Source organism: Giraffa tippelskirchi, chromosome 7, assembly GCF_054371585.1.
Source record: "Giraffa tippelskirchi isolate mGirTip1 chromosome 7, T2T-mGirTip1v1.2.pri, whole genome shotgun sequence".
Classification (NCBI taxonomy): Eukaryota; Metazoa; Chordata; class Mammalia; order Artiodactyla; family Giraffidae; genus Giraffa; species Giraffa tippelskirchi.
The window spans coordinates 26,666,225-26,692,751 of record NC_137281.1 but is presented as its reverse complement, the minus strand read 5'-3'; the positions used below and the strand labels follow the sequence as shown (position 1 = coordinate 26,692,751).

At 52.4% G+C, this 26,527-nt stretch overlaps 1 protein-coding gene and 1 long non-coding RNA gene across 51 annotated transcripts in view; one reads left to right on the top strand and one right to left on the bottom strand.

The window, feature by feature from the left end:
• The window catches only part of RIPOR1 (RHO family interacting cell polarization regulator 1), a 46,502-nt gene that overhangs the window by 13,442 nt on the left and 6,533 nt on the right, over positions 1–26,527 (top strand). For 4 of the 50 annotated variants that reach the window (XM_081512939.1, XM_081512926.1, XM_081512940.1 and 1 more), the window contains 7 exons: positions 3,556–3,660; positions 24,624–24,750; positions 24,865–25,017; positions 25,184–25,262; positions 25,993–26,016; positions 26,108–26,161; positions 26,304–26,456. In XM_081512939.1, coding sequence (XP_081369065.1) covers positions 24,647–24,750; positions 24,865–25,017; positions 25,184–25,262; positions 25,993–26,016; positions 26,108–26,161; positions 26,304–26,456 — 567 coding nt within the window. In that variant the 5' untranslated portion in view covers positions 3,556–3,660; positions 24,624–24,646. Of the gene's footprint in view, positions 1–3,555; positions 3,661–12,489; positions 12,581–12,850; positions 15,705–16,813; positions 17,610–18,432; positions 19,219–23,655; positions 23,817–23,946; positions 24,751–24,864; positions 25,018–25,183; positions 25,303–25,992; positions 26,017–26,083; positions 26,162–26,303; positions 26,457–26,527 lie in introns of those variants that run through there. The other 46 variants (XR_014060281.1, XR_014060280.1, XM_081512944.1 and 43 more) reach the window with 31 other exon arrangements.
• On the bottom strand, positions 225–24,170 carry LOC145514666 (uncharacterized). Its single transcript, XR_014060288.1, has 3 exons — positions 23,797–24,170; positions 3,270–3,461; positions 225–1,323 (listed from the first exon to the last, which is right to left on the bottom strand). It is a non-coding gene; the product is annotated as an uncharacterized LOC145514666 (long non-coding RNA).

The window sequence follows — 26,527 nt, the reverse complement described above, 5'->3', positions numbered from 1 at the left end:
TCTTCTGTGTATTCTTGCCACCTCTTCTTAATATATTCTGTCTCTGTTCAGTCCGTACCATTTCTGTCCTTACCTCCATAAGGTTATCTTCACTTAATGCTGGGCAGAGAACATGAAAAAAGAAAACTATGGTGTTTACTACACCTGACCTTCCACCTAGCAAGTTTACTGTTTGATACAAGCCCAAGAGAAATGAGTGTAATGTTTACTAGAAGATATGTATATACACTGTTCCTAGCAACTTTATTCACAATACATTAAAAACAAAGAACAACCCAAATATCCATCAACAGGAAAATGGATAAATAATAGTGTATTCATACATTTGAAAACACAGCAACAAAAGTGAATGAACTGCTGTACACAACAACACGGATGAGTCTCACATACATAAGGTTGAATGAAAGGTGTCAGCCACAGAAGAGTGAATATGGTATGATTCTACTTACAGTCATTCAAAACCATAAACTATAATAAATGGTGATACAGCTCCATAGTGGTTAACTTGGGGCATTATGGACTGAGCAAAGGAAACTAGAAAGACTTCTGCAGCGCTGGAAATGTTTTCTGTCTGGGTGGTAGTCACACGGGTTTCCTTTCCACTGTGGGTTGTTCCCACACTTTTTGGCATGATTCTTACTCATCCTTGAACCTCTCTCATTGCGCCTCTCCTCAAAGCAGCTCGTGTTGTTTGAAGAGTTCTTCACACCTGAGACCAGAAATCACCCCATGGAGGTGGTGGCAGTGGGTGCCAGGAGAAAAAGGGTACCTAGTGTCTGGGTCAGTGCTGGAAACTGTTTCCCCAGCTTGTTGTCTTTACATGTGTTTGTCTCATCTCTTGTGACACTTGTTTTCTTCCCTTTCCCTGGGGAAATCTTCAAACTGTAGACTTCTGGGATTTTCAGGTTTTACAGTGTGGTTCTACTTCTAGTTTTGTCTGTACCTTATTTCTCCTGGGGAAAAGATAATAATTTCCTAAAATCCATACGAATGTGAAGAAAAGCAGTATTTTCCTGGTTGTCATTGATTTTTTTTTACAGTGTAAAAAAATGGTATCAATGAGATGACAGCAGTTGTAGTGAACAGAAAGCTTGATTCAAACTGTCTTAAGTTATAAACATAATGTATTGGCTTATATAATTGAACACTCCAGAAATAGGGCTGGTTTCAGTTGAATGTTGACACAGTGCCTTTTGATTATTTTTTTAATGGGTCATTTTATTTATTTATTTGGCTTCATGAGGTCTTAGTTCTGGCATGCAGTATCTTCTATCTTCATTGCAGCGTGTGGGATCTTTAGTTGCGGTATGTGAATTCTGCATCCTGAAAGGAAGAAGGTAGAGACTAACCTCAGTACAGCTTTTGCACAGTTGTTCATCACAGGAATGCTAATGGGCCCTGGAGTTTCCAGCTTTCCCAATCCCCAGCCTCCTCTGAGACATACCTTCAGCTTCCTGCCTCCAGCCTCGAGGGGCTCGGCTCATGCCTGCCCTTCAGTTTTCTTCTTCCTGGGAATAAGGCCTCTCAGTGACCTCAGCTGGGGCCTGCTCCCTGGGGTGGGCAAGGGGAACTGCTGGCCCTCGGGGCCTTCCCCTTGTCAAGGGGAGAAGGGAGGAGGGCCTGAAGATTCCCTATTGGGTGAGAATCAGCCTCCCCAGGCCGTCCCTACTCTTCAGAAAGTTTAAGCCAACTAGGGCAGCTGCCTGGACACCATGCTTGGGTGGGTGGGGTGTGGGGGGCAGCACCTTCTATCTTGTGAGCTACATCATCATCCAATTTCAGTATCATAAATAGCATAGCAACCTCATCTTATGAGCCCCCTGATGTGATGCAGTAATCATCAAACTATATTCTTACCATCATGCTTTACCACAAATCTGATCTTGAAGAAGCAATCAGGTAAATCCAGAATACTATATCCAGTGCTAAAACTGGCTTCAACTCTTACAGAAAGTAATCAGGCAAAAAGGCCAAGTGTGGGGCAGAGAATACTCTTCTATATTAAAAGAGACTAAAGAGACCTGACCACCAAATATGTAAACATTGCCTCCTGAACTGAAATAAAAATGCTACAAAGGGACATTCTTGAGACCAGTGACTGAATGGCTGTTGATTTCCTTGAATGTAATGGTGGTGCTCTGATGGTGTAGAGGGGCTCTCTCAGCCTCAACATTTTGGGGCCAAATAATTCTCTCTTCTGGGAGTTTAGCAGCATTTCTGGTCCCTGCCCACTAGGTGTCAGGAGCACCAAACCCGTTCAGGTGCAACAAGCTGAAAAGTCAGAGATGTTTTAGGATTAGCTAGGAATAAAATTTCCCAGGTGGTGCAGTGGTAAACAACCTGCCTGCCAGTGCAGGAGATTTGGGTTCAATCCCTGGGTCGGGAAGATTTCGGAGGAGGAAATGGCAACCTACTCCAGTGTTCTTGCCTGGGAAATTCCATGGACAGAGGAACCTGGCGGGCCTACAGTTCATGGGGTCACAAAGATCAGACACAACTGAGCACACAGGAATGAAGGTTGCCTCTTGTCATGGGAAATACTTCAAAATGGTTAAATGGTGAATTTTAAGTTAATGAATTTTTTCTTAGTTAAAAAAAAATGTAAATTAAAAAATGTCTTTGGTCCAGTGGTTGACTCTGTGCTCCCAGTGCAGGTGGCACAGGTTCAATCCCTGGTTGGGGGACTAAGATCCCGCATCCCACATGCCGCATGGTACAGCCAACAGCCAAAAAAAGTCTCTGTTTGACTTTGTCAGCTATCCCCTGGGGGATAGAATCACCCCTGGCTGAAACCACTAGTGCACAGAGTACACTGCTGGAGGGGGCAGGGGTGGGGGAGGAGGGAATGCAGGCCAAAGGGCTGGGGAGGGAAATACCTTATTTGTAACTTACTTTCAAATTGCAAATGCAGTAAAATGTTAACCATTGGTGACACTAGGTGACAGGTGTTTGTTTTGTTCATTTGACTATTCTGTCAACTTTCTATAGACTGATTTTTTTTTTTCAAAACCAAAAGAAAAGAATTCAACTTGGAATTTTTTGTTTACAACATCCCAAGGGAGCCCTGACAGGTGCCAGCTGCACAGCCTCCTTTCAGGTACCGTTCTCATGAGTGCCTGCATTGGGTGAGCTGCTTCATGTTCTTCATCCTCCAAGGGAGGACTCTTTCCTTATCTCTCTCACTCTCTTGCTCCCTCCCTCCATCCTTCCTGCCCTATCTCACTCTCAGATTCCTTGAACATACTGACCTGTCTGTGCTGCACACTTACCCATGGAAAGAATAGCATCCTGTGACCCATTACACACTCAGCCTGGTGCTGAGGCTGGGCTCTGTCAGTTCCTTGGTAGTGAGTGTTCTCTCCTGTGGTCACTTTAAAACATGGTCATGAAATTCTTCAGCATTGTTCCATTTAGGGTTGGGGGTCTATGACCCGTCTCCTTGAAGATGGACTCTGCAGCTACTTAACCAAAAGAATATGGTGGAAATGACACTGTATTAGTTTCCAGATCTAGGCCTTAGAAAATGAGCATCTGCCCTTTTCTGTCTCCTCTGAGGTGTTGCTACTGGAACCCAGCTGCCATGCTGTAAGGAAGCCCAGGCCACCCCATGGAGAGGCACATCTGGACGGGAGCAGCATAGAGCACCCACTTGAAGGCCCTGTGAGTGAGTTATCTTGGACATGGATTCTCCTGCCCCAGCTGTGTGCATGTTGGGAGGAGGGGTGCAGGAAGCAGAGATTAACTGTCCCCACTGAGCTCGGCTCATTTTGTAGATTCGTGAGCAAACTACATACGTGCGGTATTTTTAAGTTACTAATGTCAGGAGTGGTTTGTTTGCAGTGATAGATAACTGATGCATCCCCTACTAGGGGCAGAGGGGGCGGAAGGCAGGGAACGGGCCAGCTTGCTATCCCCACAGCTGGGTCCTAGATCAGTGCTTGTTCCTTCAACAAGTACCTATTGCGTGGCCACCAAGTGCTGGACACTGTACCAGAAGCTGAGGAGTTAGCAGTGAATGAGATGGACCTACCCTGCCTGGTGGGCACAGCTCAGGCACAGAAATGAGACAACTGTAGCCTCAGCCTGAGAAAGGGGGAGGGAGAACTGTCTTTCAGGGGGTGGGGGAGTATGTTATTTCTAAGCTGAGACCTGACTCTGGAAAAGGAGTCACCCATGCAGAGAAGCAGAGAAAGGGCAGATGGAGTACCATGTACTTGTTCTGGGTAAGGTCGCCAGATTTGGCAAATAAAAAAATAAATAAAAATTTAACATCCAGTTAAATTTGAATTTCATATAAACAGTGAATAGTTTTTTAGTGTATAGGTGTGTGTGTGTGTGTGTGTGTGTGTGTGTGTGTGCGCGCCCCATGCAATATTGGGGACATTCTTATACTGAAAAGTTGTTCATTATTTATTTGAAATTCAGATAAACTGGGTTTAACTGCGAGTCCTATATTTTATCTGGCAACCCTAGTTCTAGGGGAAAACGAGAGGAGGGAAAAAAAGCTCCTGATTTCAAGGGACAGTTCAGAAAGCCAGATGTAGCACACAGGCAAACAGCGCCCAGCGGCATGAGAGATAAAGGTGGTAGGAGCAAAGTCATAAAAGGTCAACTTGCTGCGGTCTGTTTTGAGTTTCACCCTGAAGCAGTGGGGAGCGATGGGAGGGTTTAGAGCAAGGGAGGAGACACAGTAGTTTTGTATTTTGGAGATTGCAGGCTACTGTGTGAGGGGGGTGGGAGCATGTAGGCAGGAAAACCAAGAGAAAGGAGTCTCTTGCCCTGCAGTGCTCCTCCTCTGCAATGTTACCATGAAGCCATGAGAACACTGGTGGACTAATCCCCCCACTTTATTTTTTTTTCTGCAATGTGTTTTAAGCCATAAATTTCCTTTAACCACTGCCCTAGGATATCCCACAAGTTTTGATATGTTTAGGTTTTATTATCACTTCATTCAGAATATTTTCTAATTTCCCTTAATATGTCTCTGACCTATGGATTCTTTATGTATGTTGTATGATTTCCAAATATTTGAGATTTTTCCATGTATCTCATTGTCATTTACTTTCATTTCCTTCCACTGTGGGCAGAGGACATGCTTGGCACATTCTTTGAATTTTATGAATATTGTTAGGTGGGTGAGCATATGGTCTATCATGGTGAAGGTAGCACATTTGCTGGAAAAGAAAGTGACTGCTGCAGCTGTTGAGTTCCATGCTCGTAAATGTCACTTCCCATCAGGGTGGTTGACAATGTTCTTCCGCTCTTTTATGTGTTTCCTTATTATTTAGTCCAGAGCTATTCTGTCCTCTGATGGTGTGGGGTGTAAAAAGCTTCAATGATTGTTATAGATTAGCCTAGTCCTTCCCTGTTTTGGTCAGTTTTTTTCTTCAAATGTTTCAAAGCTCTGTTACTGCACACATGCACATGCATGTATGATTATTATGATTGTATCCATAGGGAGTTCTCTGTGTAGCTTGGGTAACACTCATCCCCTTAAAGTCCACCATGTCTGATAGCATTACCACCACCACAGCTTTCCTAGCCTCACTGCCAGCTTAGCATATCTTTATCCATTCTTTACTTTCACCTGATTTGTGTCTTTATATTTAAAGTGAGCATGATTATAGACAGCATATATTATTGATAGTTGGGTCTTTTCTGTTCACTGGAGGATCTCTGCCCTTTAATTGGTATTTTAGTACATTTACATCTAATCATTACACATATTATTGATATGGTTGACTTAGTTCCAGGATTTTACTACTTGCTTTCTGGTTTTCCTCTGTTTTTGTGCCTCTGTTCCTGTTTGGATTGTGGAGGAAGAATACACCATTTTTGGCACTCTGTTCCAATCATTTATCAGGTGATGTGCTACTTTTGATTGATTTTTTTAATTTTATGTATTTATTTACTTTTAAACATTTATTTATTTGACCATGCCAGGTCTTAGTTGTGGCATGTGGGATCCAGTTCCCTGACCTGGGATGGAAGCTGGGAAGCTGGGTCCCCTGCATTGAGAGCATGGAGTCTTAGCCACTAGTCCACCAGGGAAGTCCCTTTGAGTGATTTTTAGAACTGAAACAAACTCTGCAGCAGGTCCTGGCTACAGTATGAGCAGTCCTACCACTATGTCAAACAATCAGGTAAATTCTATCATAGAGGAAGATGCTTTAGGGAGCCTTGGGCAAGCCCCAGCAACACTGGAAGAGTTAATTGCTGACCTTGGAATTGACTGAGTTCATGACTGTGGGTGGGCATGTGACCATGTGGCTAGAATTGCCTGTCATGAACTGGGTGCTGGCAGACCCACAGAATCATTAGGTTGGTCAGGCCAGGCATCCAGTCCATCATTATTTGTATGTTGTATATCCCAGATCAAGCTTTGGCAGATCCAAATAGTATAACTAATCTCTATAGATGGCTCAAACACCAGTGTTGCCTAACACTGTTGCACTGATGCCTCTTGCATCGTTTCACACCCATACATTTTGCAGGGTATCCAGAAAATGGCTAATAGAAGGGAAGAAACCCCAAGCTTGGTTCAAGGACACATTATCTTGGTATGAAGGAGGCAAACTGAAAATGAACTGCTCTTTCATTCCACCTGCAGCTGTGAGAGGAAGTCTTCCCAGTGGAGAAAAGTTTGAGCGGTGCACCTAGCCAGAGGTGAAAGCAGGGGCTTCAGGGGCCTGAGAGCTGGTTTGTCTCAGCCCTGCTCAAAAGGGCCCCACAGCTGTGTGATGCTCTGCTGTCGCCATCTTGAAATTCATAATCGTTCTGAGTAAGGTGCTCTGCACTTTTATTTTGCACTGAATCCCACAAAACGGGTCCTGGGTAAAAGGTTCCAAGACAAGTGCAGGATAGAGGACCCATAGAAGATAAGACTGCCTTGATCTGTATGTGCCATGATACGTGTGTGTGTGTGTGTGTGTGTGTGTGTATGTATGTATGTATGCACAGCAGAATACTACTACTTGTTAGGTCCTCAAAAATGATGACTATTGTTACCCTCTGTTGTTGATGATGACTATGATGATGATGATAAGAGTTATTGGACTCCTCCAGCACTGTTCTTCAGACTTCATTTAAGCCTGATTAACTCACTATCCATGAGCCATCTCTCTGTTTTGCTTCACTGAAATGAAAACAGTGAAAAAATGCAAAGCATTTTTTTATTCAAGCGGTGCCTTTGACCCTCAGGAACTTAACACAAACACATACCTAGGCTTTCAAACACCCACTAAGGTTTTTGCACACTCTTTTGTTCAACCTGCATCCAAACAGTTGCATCAACAGTCCCTAAAATCCCATCCTACCCCCTACCCCACTGCCACAGAGTCTCTCAGAATTCACACAGACAGGCACCCACGTACTCCCAGGTCATCTCGGTGAGTGTGGGTGATATCTGTACAATTCCGCTAGTTTGGTCTGAAAATCCCTGCCAGGGACAGGTGATGAGCAACCCTATCATTTTCATTTGAAAATTTCTATCACAAATTAGAAATTATGCATGTGTATGATTTCTAGTGCCTAAGAAGGATGAGAAGGCTTGGCATCTTGAAAGGGCACTAGATACATTTCTATAGTTTTCTAGATTTCCAGGGAGAGCCAGAGGTTGTGATTATGTGAAAGCTTAGCAAGGAAACCGAGGTGATTCTGTGCCCTTGTGGAGTTTGGAGTTGGGGATTTGAAAACTCTGAAAACACCTTAAGGTGAGCCACTGGGGATACAAGGGCCCTGGTTTAAGGAGGGCTGCCTATGTCAAGGGGAAAACCAGCCATTCCACCACCGCTCATGATACAACATATCCGGGGGTTTAGATTTTAAAAGCCAGGGCCAAGAGATGGTGGGCATGAGGGCGGTGTCACCTGCTCGTTTCACATTTTCTACAAGAAAGAAAACCCTGCGGAGACTCCTGACTCAGTAAATGAGTCACTGGCTTTATAAGCCAAGAGAGATGGAAGACAGACTCCAGGGAACAAGCAAGGAGGAGGCTTGGAGAAGGTTTTTGGCTTCAGTGTGAAGCTGTCAAGTCTCTATGCTCTTGTGGGAACTGGAGGAAAACAACAGTGAGATAGTGAGAAAGACTAGAGAAATAACAAGGGACTGGACAGGGCTCAAGTGAGAGCCTGTGCATTGGGGCAATTTAGAATGACTGATGAAACCAACTGGGCAAATCATCCAGGCAGCTTTAGAGAGGGAGAAAATCCCCCAGTGTTTCAAGGCCCTGCAGCCAGTCCTAATCCAACAGAATTCATAGCCACTGAGCAAGTCATCGCACTTGTGCCAGGCGACAAGGAGGAAGATTCAAGGTGTGAGCCACTGTGCCAAGCCTCAAAGGCTTCTTGACACCTAGGATAGGACTGTTCAGACACACTGAAGGTCAGGCTAAATTTCAGGCAGAGGCCTGGTTCAGAGAGAAGAAATGAATGGAGAGCAGTTTGGGGAACAGAAGCACAAGACTGGATGGATCCTTTCTCTTTTCTCATTTTGGATGATTTGTTTACTTAGCCAATTTAGGGAGGTACATCTCCTAAGTGCCAGGCAGTATATTTGACACTGTTTATTTTCTGAGCGATTCAATTCACCAGTGTTTACTGAGCTCTCTAAGGAAGTGAGCTGGGCCCAGCCACGGAGCAGGCAGAGGGCACAGCAAGAGCGAAGGCCCAGAGATGAGAACCTACAGAGAAGTCTCAGGGAAGAGTTGGGAGTCCCTTGGGGGCCAGAGTGGGATGAGAGAGCTGAGACCTTAGGGAAGACTGAGCTGATCTTCAGACTCCAGCCTGGTGGGGAGCCGGATGAGTCCTGGAGAGATTCTGACCCCAAGAAGCCGAGGCCAGGTGGGGGAGGTCCTCCCTCAGCACATTCTCTTCCATGTGACTCTGGGGATATTAATAATTAACCCAGGGGCCCACACAGCTGCCACCACCGCCCCCAGGCCCTCCCTGTATGACATCCAGGCCACACTCCCGCTGCACAGCTCTGTGGGAGAAAGGAGTCTTGTTAGACACTTTTATCAGATGTGCTGGCCTGGAGTCCCCCTCACACCAGTCTGCCTCCTGGGATAGCCTCCGCCAGTTCTCTGGGCTTCCAAAGAGCCTGGGCTAATGGCCGCCTTCCCCCCAGGCCAGAGACTTGCCAACTCTCTGCTGGTCAGAGTCCTTCGGGCCCTCCATGATCCTGACTCAATTCAACAATGACATCTCGGGGAGCAGGGCAGCCCTGGGAGGGAAGGTAAGCATCTTGATTCCCATCCCAGCCTGGCCACAGATTCACTGGCCTCAGGCCTGGCCTTGCTCTCTCTGCAGCTTGATGACTTTGGAGATGTAGGGCCTCTGAGTGTGGGAACTGGGCGCAGAGTCTGGTGACCCGATCTAGAACTAGCCTTGGTGTTGGATCCCTGGAGAGGAGCAGGTGGCCCTTTGGGGAGAGGAAGCAGGCAAGGGCTGTGGCGGGAGAAGCACAGGGCATTGTGAGAGCAAAGAAAAGGTTGCTGACCTGGCCCGGGATCCAGAGGAAGTAGTGTCTGCACTGAGACCTGAAGGGTGGACAGGAGGTACCAGGTGAAGGAAAGAGAAAAAAGGTGCTAGAACAGCTTGTGCAAGGACACGGGGACATAGGAAAGCAGGATGTATTCAGGGAACAAGGAAGTTCAGTCTGGCTGGAGCTGGGACCTCATGGGGAAGAACTGGCCAGAGAGTCAGGACCAGCAGGGAAGCGAGAAGGGACAGGGCCTGGTAATGCCAGAGCCATCCAGTGGCTCTGTGAGGAATGGGCCAGGCTGGGTGAAACCAAGGAAAGGACTGCAGACAGTGCCTTGGCCAAGGGGCAGGGAGGAAGGCAGACCTAATGGCCGAAGAGGTGTCAGGGGAAAGGCCCCCCCGACTAACCTGAGAACCTGGGAGGGAGAGCAGGTCTGAGGAGAAGAGATGGGGTCGACTTTACACAGTGAGTTTGGGATGCCCAAGGGTCATCTTAAGGGGAAACGGCACAAGAGATGGGGAGCCAAGGCTCAAGGCATCACTGTGAAACAGAAGCAAAGGCCTGGACGTTGTCGGGATGGGTTGGGGAAAAGAATCAAGGATGAAGGGAGGGGGCCCTGCACCCTGGGAAGCCCATCGTGGGGCATCAAGAGATGTAGCCAGAGCAGCAGCTAGAAACCTAGGAGGAGCAGTCACAGCAGCCAGAGAAGTTTTCAGAAGAGAGGGGCGGATCATCCATGATCAGCACAGGTAAAGTCAAAGGCAGAGAGGTCTGAGAAGCTGAAGAGCAGGGAACTTTTTACAAAGAGGCTCGAGCAGTGAAGGGGGGTTTAATGGTGGTCGTGGGCTTCCCCAGTGACCGTGATATGTAATCAGGTCTGAGTGTGAGCAAGACCGATGCATAGGGCTGAAGAACTTGTGCACTGCACACTCCAGTGACTACCTTTCAACAAAAATGTAGCTTGGGATAAGTGGGCACTCCCTGGAGTTTGGCGGTATTTTGTGAAGCCCGTTTGTTACTGCAGTGTGGAGACTTCCCACACGGTGGCGCCAAAGACCAACACCGTATGTCTTGGGCCTGGCTAGGGCAGGGCAGGGGTCAGTTTGATGAAGATGGTTGGCCTCCAGGTCATCATCCCACGTGTTATGGGTATTGCCGTGGGTATTGTCGGATGCGAAGTGGCTAGGACCTTGCCCACCTCGACGCCCTCCAAATCTCTGTCAGAACAGTTCTAGCAGTAGGAACTCAGAAATAAACTACACCCCACACACGGTAGCCTTTGCTAGGGGGCCTGGCCTGAAAGGGTCCCAGGGGAGCAACTCATCCCATGATCTGGGAGAGGCATGGTCATCCCTCCCACTTGTCCCTTAGGAGAAGGGAGTCTCAGGAAGGAAGGAAGAGTGCCTTGCCCCGTCTGAGGGACACAGTCACCCCTCCACCCCCACCCCCCCGCCCCAAGGCCCTGCTCACAGGTCCCCCTGGAGGCCAAAGCTGGCTCAGCAGGAACAGTGGCAGAGATGGCCCCACCTGGGGGAGAGAACCCAGGGAAGTCACCTAATGTGCCTCAAATAGAAGCTTACCCCCACTCGGTGTGGAGGCAGGCCTGGAAATGCCTGAAGGCATGGCGTAAGTGGCCATAGTGTCTTTGAAAACGATGACATGTTTATTGCAAACCATTCTTTGAATAAGTAAATACAAAGAAGAAAATAAAGCCGGGTGAAATTATGCCCAGAGATGATGGGCACTGCTGGCACAGGGATGAAACTACTGACGGCTCTTGGGGGCAGTGGATGCAGGTTTGAGCCAAGGAGGCTCCTGCTACTGGAGAACGGAGTGGCTTTTCTGGTGCCTTACCCCAGCCCTCTGTGACTACTGTGTTGAGCACTTTTCTCTATTCAGAGATACAAAACCCTCACTCCCTATTAAGCCCAATTCTCAGACACACACAGTGGGCAGTAGCTGTGATTGAGGGTGGTCCAGGCTGGGAGTGAAGGTGAATGGAGTTGGTGGTAGGAACAGGCGTACCTACAGCCCAAGATTTACCCCCTTTCAAGCCTACAACTGCCCCCACCACTCACTCAAATGCCTTAGCAGAGCATGGTGCCCTGTTCCTGCTCTCATTTGACCTCTTGGTAAACCAGTTGACCATCGTCACCTCTGAACTGTCTCTAGCCTTGATCCCTCTTTCTTCTATGCATGTGTCCAACTGCCTCTGGCTATCTCCTCCTGGATAGCTAGTCCCCAGACCCCTCAGAGGCCACCTGCCCAAACTGACCATATCACCTTCCCATAACCTGCCCCTCCAGGCCTCCCCACATCACTGAAAAATACCATCATCCATCCATCACCCACACCCAAAACTCTGGCATGATCTAGAATGTTGGCCTCTCTAGACCTCACATCCTATCAGCCCACAGCGCTCAATTCTGCCTCCTGAGCCTCTCTTAAATGTCTGTATCTCTACTGCCCCCATTCTGGCCCAGGCCACTGTGACTTTAACAGGGAAATGATAACAGCCACCTTCTGCCTCTACCTGTCCGCCCTAAGCACTGCCTAAGTGACCTTTGCAAACCAAAGACACGACCACAGAATTCCCCAGCTTAAAGCCCAGGCTCTCTATCACCCTCTATACTCTTCAGCTAGTGCCCAAAGCCCGTCACAGGCGCCCACATTCCCAGCACATACACAATTCTTCCACCACACTTTCTGCTTCCTGCCAGCAAAGGAGGCTGCTCCTCCCTACTGCACCTTGAACTCTGCTGTGCTCTCTCCCCAGACACTCCTCTGAAGACCTGCCCATTGCCTGCCTGCCAAAGGAGCCCCAACAAGGGGCTCCTTGTTGGGGCTCCAACTTGCCCTGTCCCTACAAAGCTCTTCCTAACCAGCACACACACATTCTCCCACAAAGACCAATCTGCACACAGACACAGTCACAATCACTCACATTGGTGACATAAGAGGTGTAGAGACTCAGGGATGATCTGTCCTCATTGACAATGAGCCCCCGAGCTCAGGGACTGGGGGGCCTGACCTCTGTCCCCTAACTTCTGGTACCCCCGGGGCCAAGCACACACCGTGTTCCACGAAAGCTTCCTGAGTGAGTATCTGGCGAGTGAATGAATGAATGAACGTGTACTGAGGTGTGTGACCACAGGCACCCTGGGGGGCAAACTTTTTATTCTGTCCCCTCACAGCCATGGTGGGGGTGGGGCAGGGTGAGGGAAGCTTCCATTTTTCTGAGTTTTGGGACTCGAACTGCATTACTTTCAAAAGTGGAACTAGCTGTGCCATATGTGAGGAACTGGGGTTCACTATGGTTCTCACCACCTTCTGCAATCTTTTAGAGGGATTTTTTTTTTTTTCTTAGAGCAGAGCCCATCCCTCCAGGAATGAAGACCACGGATTCGGGGCTCTGCCCTAGCTTGCAGCCAGCTCCAGGAGAGCACTATTCAGGGAATGAGCCCGACTCAGAGCCAAACGGATTAGGATTCAGTGAGCTGAGCTGAAGCTCAGACTCCACCCCTTCCTCTGACCACTGAAAGAGGCCTCTGTGAAATGGGTTTCAGCTGAGTCCTTCCTCCCCTGGCTCACTGGTTACTGGGGAGAGGCCTCTAGCACCCTGTGATTCTCAGATGCTGGGCCTCCCTCAGGACCCCTGAACAGAGTGGGAGAGGTCCAGGTGAAGCCTCGGGCGTCCTGTGTGCTGGAGGTAGCCCCATCCATCCCTGGCCCTATTGGGAAAAGGGTGGGGAACCAGGACTGGTCACAGACAAGGACAGTAGGTGGTGATGGGTCCTCAGAAGGGGTGAGTGGGAAGCCAGAGGACACAGGTTTCTGGGAGGAGGTGACGTTTGAGCAGTTTTTCAAGTGGATAAGGGAGAGGAGCATCCGCGGAGAAGGGAAACTGGGAGAGGAGGCAAAGGCCAGAGAGGAGGGAGCATGTTCAGGGATCCTCAGGGAGGCTGGTGTGGTGGGAACAGAGCAGGAAGGGCTGGCAGGACAGGTGGGAGATGAGATCATCTAGGCCACATCTCTTGTGTCTTGGAGGCCCCACCACAGCCTGGATTTACCCTGAGGACTTTGGGGAACCAATATGACCTGACTTATGATTGAAAAGATCATTCAAGGAAATTCCTTGGCAGTCCAGTGGTTAGGACTCCATGCTTCCACTTCAGGGGGCCTGGGTTTGATCCCTGGTCAAAGAACTAAGATCCCACAAGTAGCACAGCACAGCTAAAAAAAAAAAAAAAATCACTCGAGTTGTTAGGTACAAAGCAGGAGGCAGGAAGGCCAGAAAAGGCCACATGCAGAAATGTGGCCAGATACCGAACAGAGACTGGTTGACTGTGAAGAGCAAGGGCATCATCTGTTAAAAGTGGGAATTTTCTGGATGTAGAATTCCAGACCAAGAAAGAGTTCCTCAGATAGTGCCCTGGTAAGCCCCTACAATCACTGCTGCCTCATCAGTGCGTGCGTGCTAAGTCACTTCAGTCATGTCTGACTCTGCAACGCCATGGACTGTTAGCCCACCAGGCCCCTCTGTCCATGGGATTCTCCAGGCAAGGATACTACAGTGGGTTGCCATTTCCTTCTCCAACAGATCTTCTCAACCCAGGGATCGAACTGTTCTCTTATGTCTCTTGCATTGGCAGGCTTAAAACTCAACATTCAAAAAACTTAAGATCATGGCATCCGGTCCCATCTATTTATTTCATGGCAAATAGATGGGGAAACAATGGAAACAGTGACAGACTTTATTTTCTTGGGCTCCAAAATCACTGCAGATGGTGACTACAGCCATGAAATTAAAAGATGCTTGCTCCTTGGAAGAAAAGCTATGACAAACCTAGATAGCATATTAAAAAGCAGAAACATTACTTTGCCGACAAAGGTCCATCTAGTCAAAGCTATGGCTTTTCCAGTAGTTGTGTATGGATGTAAGAGTTGGACCATAAAGAAAGCTGAATGCTGAAAAATTGATGCTTTTGAACTGTGGTGTTGGAGAAGACTCTTGAGAGTCCCTTGGACTGCAAGGAGATCAAACCAGTTAATCCTAAAGGAAATCAGTCCTGAATATTCATTGGAAGGACGGATGCTGAAGCTGAAGCTCCAATACTTTGGTCACCTGATGTGAAGAACTGACTCACTGGAAAAGAGCCTGGTGCTAGGCAAGATTGAAGGCAGGAGGAGAAGGGGATGATGAGATGATTGGATGGCATCACCGACTCGATGGACATGAGTTTGAGCAAGCTCCAGGAGTTGGTGATGGACAGGGAAGCCTGGCATGCTACAGTCCATGGGGTCACAAAGAGTTGGACACAATTGAACTGAACTGATTGAGTGCTACCTGGGAAGCCCCAAGCAGTGTTACCAGGACAACTGTATGCCACTGCCACTCCAGGGGCCAACATGCTACCCAGCCCTGAGACCTCAGTGACTGAGTGTTGAGTGAATTAATAAACAATAGAACAAGCTCTGGTAGCAGGAGGAGGGGCGCAGGGAAGGAGTGAATGTGAAACATGTTAAGAGGGTAGGATATACAGGACTAGGAGGCTGAATTGAGGTGGGGTGAGAGAGAGGGACGTCAGGGGTTCATGCATTTACTCATGCATTCACTCTCATTCGACAATGGGAATTTTTTGAATTCGTGAGCCAGGGACACTGGTGATGAGGAGAGCTGTATTCTTGCCTACAGAGCTTAGAGACTCACAGTGAGCACACATGAGCACACACGCTGCCTGGTGGTGACACAAAGGCATGAGTCCATAGGACATGGGGACAGAGAGTACCAAGGAGAGGCTGTCTTCAGAGAAGATGGTCAGAGTTTGTCTTGCTGTGAAGATGACTTTACACGTGGGTAGGAACCAACTGGTGCCAGTTTTGAGAGCTCTGGAGAGGCCCAGCCTCGCTCAGGTGGGAGCCTGGGTGGACAGTGGTGCTTCGCAGAAATGAGAATCAGGGACGAAAAGTCCCTTTGGGAAGGTCATGAGATCTGGTGGGTCATCCAGGGGCTCAGAACAGGAGAGGGCTCCGCACAAAGGAAGGCTCAGGATGTTCAGCAGTGGATGGATCAAGTCCTGTGACTGGATGATATTGTAGGGTGGGGGAAACAGAAAGAAGAACCCAGTCTCTGGAAGCAGTCCCCAGGTCTGCTGATAACAGAAAAAAAGGGTGCTGCAAAGGAAGGCAAAGAGGAGGAGCTGAAGAGAGGGGAGAATGGGGTGAGTTGTGTCTCTGGTAAGAGCCGGTGAGGGAAAGGATGTCAGTGCCCCTGAGGGCCCCTGCCGCCCCCACCCTGAACCTCTGGATAGTCAAGACCAACCCTTAGGAGGAGGGGAGGCAGATATTTAGAAATCTCTTAAAATCCCTCAAACCACTCCTGGGTATGTCTGTGCAGCCTCTAAGATGATGGACTACAGAGTGAAGCCTGATGGGTGGGAGAGCTTTCAGGGTTGGAGACGAACAGTGTTATTTTACTGAGGGGAAGGGTGAGGGAGTGGAGCTGACCCTTTAACTCCAGTGCGAGGTCAGCCGTGAGCTCCACCTCAGCCCACTCCAGGAGAGAGCCAGCATTGTAGCCCCTTACTGGAAAAGCCTGGGTTCTGGCCCCCTTAGCCAGCAGGTACCCACATCTTGCCAGGGTCCTCACCCATGCTCCCGAGTGAGCCTGAGACTCCACAGATGCCGGTACCCAGGGAGTGGTGAAGACGTGGCCTACCTAAGAGCTCAGGCTTACTGGCCAGATGGTGGAAGGAAGGGCAGTCTGCCCCCAGAGCAGGGAAACTGAGGCTGGCAGAGGGGCAGGGCTGAGGGGCAGTGTCCAGACCCAGAAGGTGTCTGTCTGATGAGCAGGTTTCAGCCTTCCTGTTCCCCTCCCTGAAACGGGCCCTGATCGTTTCCTCCAGCCAACCCAACCCAGCAGTGGCCGCTCCAGGACCTGTTTCAGATATAGGGGCCTGGAAGGTCTCTGGAGCCCACGGAATCTGTGGAGGTACCAGGCAAGCCAGGCTCCCCGGTGCACTAGGTTTGGGGGTCTGCGTAGGAAAGAATGTCTCCTTCCTGCCTTTGCTAATGGTTCTCCGAAAGCCGCCCAATTCCCGTGGATCCCGACCCCAAGGCTGAGAACTCCCACCGCCCGCGTATCCTTCAGGATCCCTCTCGTTTCCACTCTGCCCGATCGAGCCTGTGGACGCGGCCGGCCACCCCTGCCGGGTTAGCTGCGAGGGCGGAGCGAGCCGCGGGCGCCTCCAGGGGTGCTAGAGCCGGGGGCGCGCAGGGGGTGGGGCCCAGCCCGCCAGGGGAGGAGCGGGGCGTCTGGGCGGCAGGCGGCAGAGCAGAGGGAGGGGCGGGCACCGGCGGCGGCGACATCGGCAGCTGCGGCGCGACCTGACCCGGCAGCGACGAGTGCACGGAGAGCGCGGGGTCCGCTCAGCCAGCGCAGCCATGTGAGTGTCCCCGCAGTTTCCGGGGCCCGCGGCCCGGGCGGGGCTCGGGCGCGGCGGTTCTGGTACCTCCCCCCGTCTAGGGAGTCCCGGATCTGCTGCCCCCGCTGCGGCCCTGTCCCGTGTCGCCCCATCCCCGGGACCCAGGCCCCACGGTGTCGTTCCTACCCTCCTCTCGGGCGCGGAGCACGGCCACAAAGGCTGCCGCCTCGGGGCCTGCCGCACCCGGCGCTGCCGCCTCCCCTCCCACGGCCAGGCCCGGGCGGCCCGTGTCCCGGGGCTCTGGGGTGGGACAGGCCTGAGGGTGGGCCCTAGGCGCCAGCTTGGGTGCTGGCACAGACGCTCACCGGGAGCCCCGCTGCCCTCGCCGCGGGAGAAACTGAGCTGGGAATGGGGAGAGGGCCCCGAGGGGCTCAGGCCCGCCTACTAGATGAGCTAATCTCTCTGGCCCCACCGGCTGGAGTAAGCCGCTTTGGGGCCCGACCTGAGGTAGCCAATCTGGCCTTGAACTGGACTCTTCGCCCAAATCTGGCGGAGGCTGGAGAGGATCACCTGGCTCGGTGGGGGAACAGACCCTGGACCTGAAAATGAAAGGCTGGTGTGGGGACTCTGCAAGCAGCCAGGCCTGGGCACCCTGCAGAACCGGTTTGGGGAAGGGGCTGCTCACCGGAGCTAGGGGTCTGGGTAAGCCTGGCTTTAGCACCTTCTATTCTCCTCTCCCTGAGACTAGAGTCTGGCCTCAGAGATTGACCAATCTCAGCCAGTTCTGGGTTGTTTTCTAATACAAGTCCGGGTTGGCTGGCCAAGCACCTACTGTGTGCAGTCTAGTATAACAATAAAGATGGGCCATCTGTGGGGCTTGCCCTGGGCCTGTATTGCTCAATTGTCGACACAGCCTTCTGAGGACGGTTAACATACAATATGGCAGATGCAGAAACTGGCCCAGAGAGGTTAAGTAATATTCTGAAGGTCTCACAGCTGGTTTGGAGAGAAGTGGGAATTAGACCCAGATCTGAATTATTGCCACTGTACTAACCACTACTCTGGCATGGAGGGTAGAGATGGGGTTGGGGGAGAGATGAGAACTGGAGTGTGAGGTACAAAATAGTCCAGGGAGACAGGAGGCTTATTTCCCACTTCAGCCTGCCCTCCCTGTCCGGGGTCCTGTGGGGCAGCAGTTGCAGAGGGGTACCTGGAAATGGGTGGGGGTGAGGGGAGCACACAGGGCACCGGTCTGGATCCTCCCTGGGTGGAAAAGCAGGCAAGCAGAACGTGGCTGAGTCACTGCGGGCCCCTCGCTGGCTGCAGCTCCGACTAGCGCCTCTGCTAGGCCCAGCCCGGGGGAGGCCACAAGGCTTCCAGTGCGCCGCCGTCGGGGAATGTGACCAGCTGACCAGGGAGGGGGCCGGCAGGAAGTGAAGCCACCCGGCCGCCTCCGCCCGGTTCCGGGGTGGGGGGTCCCAGGCCGCACCGCGGCCCCTCTCCCTCCCTGCTCCCACAGCTGCGGCATGACGTCAGCAGCCGGGTTTGGGGCAGTTGCCATGGAGACAGGGGCAGGCACGGGAGGGACCCCATTCTTCCTCTTAGCCGCCCCTGGCCCGGGTTATTTTTAGCGTCTGTTTACCTCCGTCCTGGGCGGCCCTGCGGTAGGGCGGGGCGGGCTGGGGGACTCCCGGGAAAGCGGCTGGCCTGGCGTTCCTCTGAGCTAGGCAGCACAGGTGGCAAGACCTCCTGCCCCACATTAAGTGCAGCAGTTTCGGCCTGAAGAGGGGATTGAAGGCTGCGGGATTTGGGGCCACGCAGGCGGCCAGAGTTCCTTTCTTAGCTGCTCCAGCTGGCCATGCCACAGGTCGCAACAGCCTTGAGACCTGGGTTCTTTCCCATGTCCAGAACAGACTTAAGGGCTGGCGAGAGTCCAGAGAGTGCCCTGACTTATCAGCCAGCCCCTCCTCCAGTTGAAGTGGACTGACTCTTAGCTCAAGGGGTTCAGCTTTTCTCCCCGCCCCCAGCAGGGGAGATCCTGCCTAGTCACCTGCTGGAATTATCACTTAGATTAATATTCCGATGGTCATTTGGACCAGCAGTTACACGTCCTGGTCCCTGTGGCAGAAGCCTAGTCAGAGAAAGAAAATTAATGGGAAGGTCAGCCTCCTCGGAGTCCAGCCCACCCGCTCAGTTCCAGACTCCCAGGGGTCCCCTACTGTGCCCTGTCCTGGGGTTGGGGTGGGGGGACAGAACTCCACTTGCTGATACAATCAGAAAAGAAGGAAGGGAAGAGGAAACTGACCATGAGGTAGGGGAGTTGGGGGGACAGAGACTGGAAATGTACCCCTGCAGCAGCTCAGAGCATCCCAGTTCCATCAGCCCCCAGCGCAGACTCAGCTCCTGCCCGCCTCCACTGCTTTGGTGCAGGGCATGGAGGACACCGCAGTGAGCAGAGCAGGCAGGCCTCAGCCCCTAGAGCTTACAGTCTGGTTAGAAGACAGACCCTAAAGGAGAACTGACAACAGAGTTATGTGACTTCAGGGATCAGAGAGAGGAAGCTATGAGGCGCCTACAAGGGGGAACCAATTGAGGGCAGGCTTCCTGAAGGAAGAGGTAGCAGGGTAAAAGAAAAAAAGAGAGGGAGCTGGTCAGGCTGAGAGTAGTGGTAAGAGGGTATAGAGTCAATGAGAGCTGCTGCTTATAGGCCTGGAGAAAATTCACAGTAGCTGGAACAGAATGACCTTGGGGGAGCAGAGGACTGTGAGGGGAGGAGGAAGGTATGTGAAGGGAGGAACAGAGCCTGAAGGTCTTGTGGGTCATGTTCGAGAGTCTGGACTTTATCCCTGGGGCAGGGGGATGCCCATGGATGTTTCACAAGAGTTTGAATAGAGGGATATGAAAGATATTGAGTCCTGGCCCTACTACTTAACAGCTGGGTCATCTCAGGCAGATTAATAATTGTTAATAATAGCAGTTAATATTTGCTGTGTGCTTACAATGAGGTATTGTGTCCACCCCAACTTCCCTACCCCATATGCAATTCTCCCTTCCCTGAACGCTCCCAATAGAGGAAGTATCTCATTTCATCCTCCCAACAGCCCTGAGAGATAGTTGTTACTATTACTGTTGTTATCCTCATTTAACAGATGGATAGCTGCAGCCTAGAAAGGTTAGGAAATGTCTTGCCTGAAGTCACACAGCCAGTTAGCCTCAGGTTTCTCATCTGTGAAGTGGGGCTAATAGGACTCACCCCATAGAGTTGTTGCCAGAATTAAATGAGATGATGTTTATTAATTAAGTACAATGCCTGGCATAGAAAGCACTTGATAAAGGACAGTTTTTAGTATCGTCAGGTGACTGGAGTTTCAAGACGGGTAATGCTATTACTGAATGAAGAATAGATCATGGGACTTCCCTGGTGGTCCCGTGGCTAAGATGCCACGCTCCCAATGCAGGGGGCCCAGGTTCAATCCCTGGTCAGGGAACTAAGATCCCACATGTCACAACTAAAGATCCTGAGTGCCTCAGCTAAGACCCAGCGCAGCCAAATAAATAAATAAAACTAAAAAAAAACCCCAAAAAACAGATCATTGTGGGTTAGCATGGAGATAGGGAATCCATTAGGAAGCTGTTGTAGGATTCTAGGTGAGAACTGGTGATCGCTTGAACTTGAGTTCTAGCTGAGGGGGTGGATGTGACGGGACAGATGCCAGAGATGGCAGGAGTGGGTGACTGAGTAGATGTGTGGGTGGGTAACAGAGACTGAGGCATCCACGATGATTCTTAGTTTCTGTCTTAAACAACTGGATATATAGATGATGGGTCTGTCATGGAGAGGTTAAGAAGGGAGAGTCAGGTTTGAGGAGGAAAGTGGTGACTTTAGTTCGGGGACTTCAAATTCAGCACATCCCTAGTAACCCACTCCAGTTTGTTGCTCAGCTTCCGGGAGGCATCAGGCAGGCAGCTGGATGAACAGGCCTGGTGCCCGGAAGAACAGTTTGGGCAAGGAAGAGAGAAGGAAGCTGGGAATCTTTAGATGGCATTGAGCTGTGGGAGAGGTGCCCAGTCCATGAGTGGGGAGGAGGATGAGGACCATTCGGGGATGGGGAGAAAGACAAATCCCCTGTGGGAAAATAAGATGTGCAGCCAGAGAGAGAGGTAGAAAGCCAGGGGCGTGTTGCCTCTTGAAATCCAAGAGAAGGAAAGGCTTGAGGAAGAGGAAGAGAACTGCCCAGTGAAAAGCTTTGCTCAGATCAAGCAGGATAAGGACTAAACGTCAAACACACAATTCAGCAACGGGGAAGTCACTGGCAACCTTGTCATCCAGACCAGTCGGGAGTGCTGGGTACAGAAACTGGACAGGGTAGGAAGAAGAGTGGGTGGGTGGGGAGAGGAGGTGGAGGTGGACACACCTCTTCAAGAAACTTGGCTCTGAAAGAGCCAAATAGGGTGAGGGGTGGGGTAGCTGGAAAGAGACTGGGAGTCCACAGAGGGGTCATTTCTTTTTATAGTTGATTTATTTAAAGTTAGCTTTGTATTGAAATAGAATATTCACACAGAAAGGGTACATGCCCTAAGTGGACAGCTCACAATACATTTTCACAAAGGAACACACCCATCTAGGATCAGGAAATAGAACCCAGATTAGGAAACAGAACATAATCAGTACCCTGTCAGCCCCCTTGTGCTCCCTTCCAGTCACTACTCCCCAGGTCTAGTGTCACTGCTATTAATAGTCACTACTATTCTGACTTCTGTCACCATAGGTTAACTGTTCTTGAACGTCACATCAACTCATACATATATCCTCTCGTGGTCTTGCTTCTTTCACTCAACATTAGGTCTGTAGGATTCATCCCTGTTGTTACATGTAGTTGTCTGTAGGATTCATCCCTGTTGTTACATGTAGTTGTATATTGTTCATTCTTTTCATTGTATAGCATTCTTTTATATCTACTGGTGGGCATTGGTATATTTCCAGGGTTGTTTTCACCTTTTATGTGGGAGTGACTGGAACTTGTTTGAGGTTTGTGGCGAAAGACTGAAACATCTTCCGTGGGAAGGGAGAGGGATGGCTAGGGCCACACGTGAGGATTTCCCGCATGGGGAACAAGAGCCTGGCTGAGGTTGAGGTTTGCTCTTTTCCAGCCCAGCTGCTGTGCCAAGACCTCTGGTGGCTCCCGCTAGCCTGTGTGCAGGTGCAGAGAAGGCAGGGGGTTGGGTTGCCCAGGGTTGGTTTCCGCCAGGTAAGGGAGTAGCCCAGAGTGCCGGGGATATTGGTAGCAGGCGGGCAAGCTGGAGTGGTGGCTGCAGATCCAGGCTGGGGAGAAGGCTGTGCCGGGAACGTTGGGAGGGAGGTGGCAGGGAGAAAGGAAGCAGAGGCAGGTTGTGAGCTTTGTGCAGGGCAATGTCTGTGCAGTAACAGCTGCCTCTCCAGGGACTAGAATAAGATTGTTACTTAGTAAGTAGTTGAATGAGCTGAGAGCTTCAGGAGGTCTCAGGTAGAATGCAGGTGAGGTGGAAGTGATGGAGAGAGCCTGAAAGTTGTCGTCAGTGTGGTTCTGATTTAGGAAGGGGGGCACTCCAGAGCCAGGTGATGAGGCTGGGGTGTTCCCATGGAGGGTGGCTGCAGGGAGCAGAGAGTGGTGGGCAATCCACAGGAATGGATAGCTGCCAGAGTAGCGGGGCACAGCACTGTCTTCAAGGAGGGAGGGGGAGATAGCACTTCTCAAACTAGGATCCTGGGACATCTTGCATCTGAATCTGTAGCCAGGGGTGGGGGTGACTGGCTGGAAATGCAGATGTCTGGGCCCACCTCAGTCTTTTGGGGAGAAAGTAAGCTCAGGATGGCTGAATGGAGCATCAGGGAGCAGGAGTGTTTACGGAGTGGGGGAGCACCCAGCCCCTCTGAGGGGATGAGATGCTCAGTGGACCCTGGTCATGGTGGCCTCTATCCAGGCAAGAGTTGGATAGGGATAGTCAATGGGGAGATAATGGGGGCAAGAAAGGGCCAACACCAAGGGGATTCAGCCCATGCAAGCTGGGAGCCAGAGGATTGGGCCTCTGTCCTAGGAGGCAGCTTCTGCTGGAGAGAAGGCGCTGATCAGCAGTGGGACCTGATCCTCTCCCCATGGCCTGGGGGTGGAGGGAGTCCCCCAGACTGAGCAGCGCTTCTGTGGGTGGAGGGATGAGGGTGGTGCACGGTGCTGTGGGACTCTCGGCACCCAGCTCCTTCTCTTCCTTCTGGGGGCAGCAGCACATAATATGGGGTTGATCCGGTCGCCCACTTTAAGGTCCGGCCTTCTCAGCCTCAGGGCTGCCTCATGCCCAGTGCCTCTCTGCCATCCTTCTGCACAGTCCCTCCACTCAGCACTCGCAGCCCTTACTTCTGCTCTCAGAAGACCTCATACACTCAGAACCCCATCTCTCAGCCCTCTGTACTCAGCCCTCTCTCAGCACCCTCCAACAGGCGCTCTATGAGTCCCCTGTGTTAACTACACTCAGTTTAGCCCCCATCCTGTTGTCTTCACTCTGTTTATCCCTCCATATACACCGCCACGCTCGACTCCCTTTACCCGCACTCCAGACCCAGCTGAGAAGATCCCCGCCAGTCCCCAGCCCGAGGGGAACCCCCAGTCACCCCTCCCAGAGGCTAGGGGGGCCGAAGGCCCGGTGCCCCCCTGATCGGGCCGGTCCCGCCCCATCCCGGCGGGCTGAGTCAGGCGGCAGGAACTGGGCGGGGGGCGGCGCCGGGAGGAGCTGAAGCCGGAGCCAGAGTCTCTGGGAGCGAGCACGGAGTCCAGCCGGGCCGGCACCGAGGGGCCCGGGGCCGGCGTGGACTTGGGGCGGGGGCAGCGCGGGGGTTAGGGGGCTGTCCCGGACCTACCATGAGCGCCAAGAAGAGAGGTAGGACCCGGTCTGGGGCTGCGGAGGCTCCGGGTCTGTCCCAGAGGCGTGCGGGCCGAGTTCTGGGCGCCCGGGACGCGGGGTTCGCCGGATCTGTGTGGGGCTTTGACGAGGATCTCTTCCTGCTAAGGTCCGGGTAAAGGCAGCTGTCTGTGACTCAGTTTCCCGGTCGGAGTCTCAGGGAAGAGGAGGGGGCGGGGCCCTTCTCTGCACGGCCCCCCACCCTGGGAATCCCCGGGCTCTGGGCGCCTCGGGGCGGGTGGCGGCTGGAGGGGAGCAGCTTCCGCGGGGCGGGCGGGTCTGGGGAGCCCAACCTGCGCAGGCCGGGCCTGCCAGACCGCTCCGCTGGGCTCCAAGCATGCACCCCGCCCCGCCCCGTGACCTCCCGCGGCCTCTCGGGGTGCGGGCGTGGGAGCTCCTGGCCCCACTTGGGGGAGGAGGTCAGGGGCAGGGCTGGGGAGCCCGCCCCACGCCCGGGTAAACAGACGCTTCCGCACATTCTTTGCGTGCCCCTCCCCTTTCCTGCCCCTTCCCAGCCCGGGGAGGGTCCCCGCGCGACCCCCCTTCCTGCCCCGCGCGGCAGGCGGAGCCTGCACCTCTGCAGGAAGTGGGGGCCGAGCCGAGGCCACGCTGAGTCTGAGACCGAGTCACCCGCGGCAGCCCTGTTATTAGGGCCCCGGCCGGTGCGTTTTGGACTGCCGGCTGCAAGCGGTGGTGTCCTGCAGGACTGAGAAACAGAGGCTGGGCTGCAGGGAGGGGGCTTCAAAGGCCTGACTGGCGCTGGACACCCGCCCTCGCCACCCCCAGGGAGCCCCGCGCGGACTCATTCCATGATGTCCCTGTCGGTGCGGCCGCAGCGCCGCCTGCTCAGCGCCCGGGTCAGTAGGAGCCAGTCCTTCGCAGGCGTCCTCGGCAGCCAGGAGCGGGGGCCCAGGTACGCAGCAGAGGGGAGCTGACCGGGTCCAGAAAGGCTGACCGGGTTGGAGTGTGCTAGTGAGGGTGTGGGGGAGGACTTCTTGCCTCTTTCTGAGTGCAGTCTCTTCTTCAGGAGCTTCCCGGCCTTCGGTCCCCCAGGGCCCCCACGGAAGCCCCCGGCGCTCTCCCGGGTGTCCAAGATGTTTTCAGTGGCGCACCCGGCCCCCAAGGTTCCACAGCCCGAGCGCCTGGACCTGGTGTACACTGCGCTCAAGCGAGGCCTGACGTAAGCAGTACCCTCCCAACCCCTTGTCCCAGGATCCCTCCCTAAGGCCTCTACCCTTCCTGCTAATGGGAACCTTCCCCAGCTTCACTCCCTCTCCTTACTGCCCCTTCCTTGGGCAGATAGAGGCTGGAGAAGTAAGAGAATTCTGTGGTCACCGTTTACCCAGGGCCTATTTGGAAGTGCACCAGCAGGAGCAGGAGAAACTCCAAGGACAGATAAGGGAGTCCAAGAGGAATTCCCGCCTGGTGAGTGAAGAGTTGGCATCCTGTATGTCCTGGATTAATGGTCTTTGCTCTTGTGGTGTTGGGGGGCTGGGCAGGGCCAGTGCTGGCTAACATCAGGGCTGTTTCCTGGGGTGACTCAGTCCAGGTGTGACTAGAAAAGGGGTATCAGGCAAAACTGATAGGAGGTTTGTCTCTTCCCCCTTCCCAGGCTGCGTGCACTTTCTGCCTGTGACCCAGTGCCTGCCCCCTGGGAACTTCCAGTGGGGTGGGTCAAACCCCGCTGACATGGACAGCAGGAGATTATGTTGAGATTAGGTTGTGGTGGTCCTAAGCGAGAGCCGTGGTTTTTTCCGGGGAAAAGGTCAGGGCTTCGCGGAGAAAGAACTGTTTCTGCTGGGTCTTGAAGAATCAACAGGAGTTCCCGGTTAGGGGGAACCAAGCATGAGGAGGCACAGAGCTCTCGTCCTAGGGATGGTCGCAAAGGCAGTGGGCCATGGGAGGGATCTCACAGAAGAGGCAGGGGGAAGAGTACTGGAGTGGTCCTGGGGACCAGATCTCTGACACCAGCAGAGACCAGGCATGTGAGAAGCTAGGCCAGTCCCTGCTTTGACTGGAATGGCTGCAGACTGTGGTGTGAGAGGAGGAAGCCTGGGAGGGAAAGGCGCTGGATGGTCTGGCCAAGCGGGTACCCCTGCTGGAGTTCTTCCGCTACCTCCTAATGTGCCACCCCCCCCCCCACCTCTCCCTGCAGGGTTTCCTGTATGACCTGGACAAGGTGAGTGTATAGAGAATGCTATTGGAAGAGGTTGACTCAGAGGTACGTAAAGGGCCCTGGGCCTCAGGCTTCTAACACACTTTTCCCCCAGCAAGTCAAGTCCATTGAACGCTTCCTGCGACGGCTAGAGTTCCATGCCAGCAAGGTACTGGTGCGGCATATGTGTGTGTTTGCAGCTTGGGGTGGGGGGTCGGATGTCACAGGGAGAGCAGATGATGGTAGGCCCTGGGGGAGCAACGCCAGCAGTGAGTCTCAGTCCCCCTCTGCCACCCCACTCCTCTGCCCAGATTGATGAACTGTATGAGTCATACTGCGTGCAGCGGCGTCTCCGGGACGGTGCCTACAACATGGTCCGTGCCTACAGCACTGGCTCCCCAGGGAGCCGCGAGGCCCGGGACAGCCTGGCCGAGGCTACTCGAGGGCATCGCGAGTACACGGAGGTGAGGGAAGTGTGCCCCTGAGGCTGAGGCACAGGGTACAGTAGAGTTGGTGAAAGGGGACTGGGTTTTGG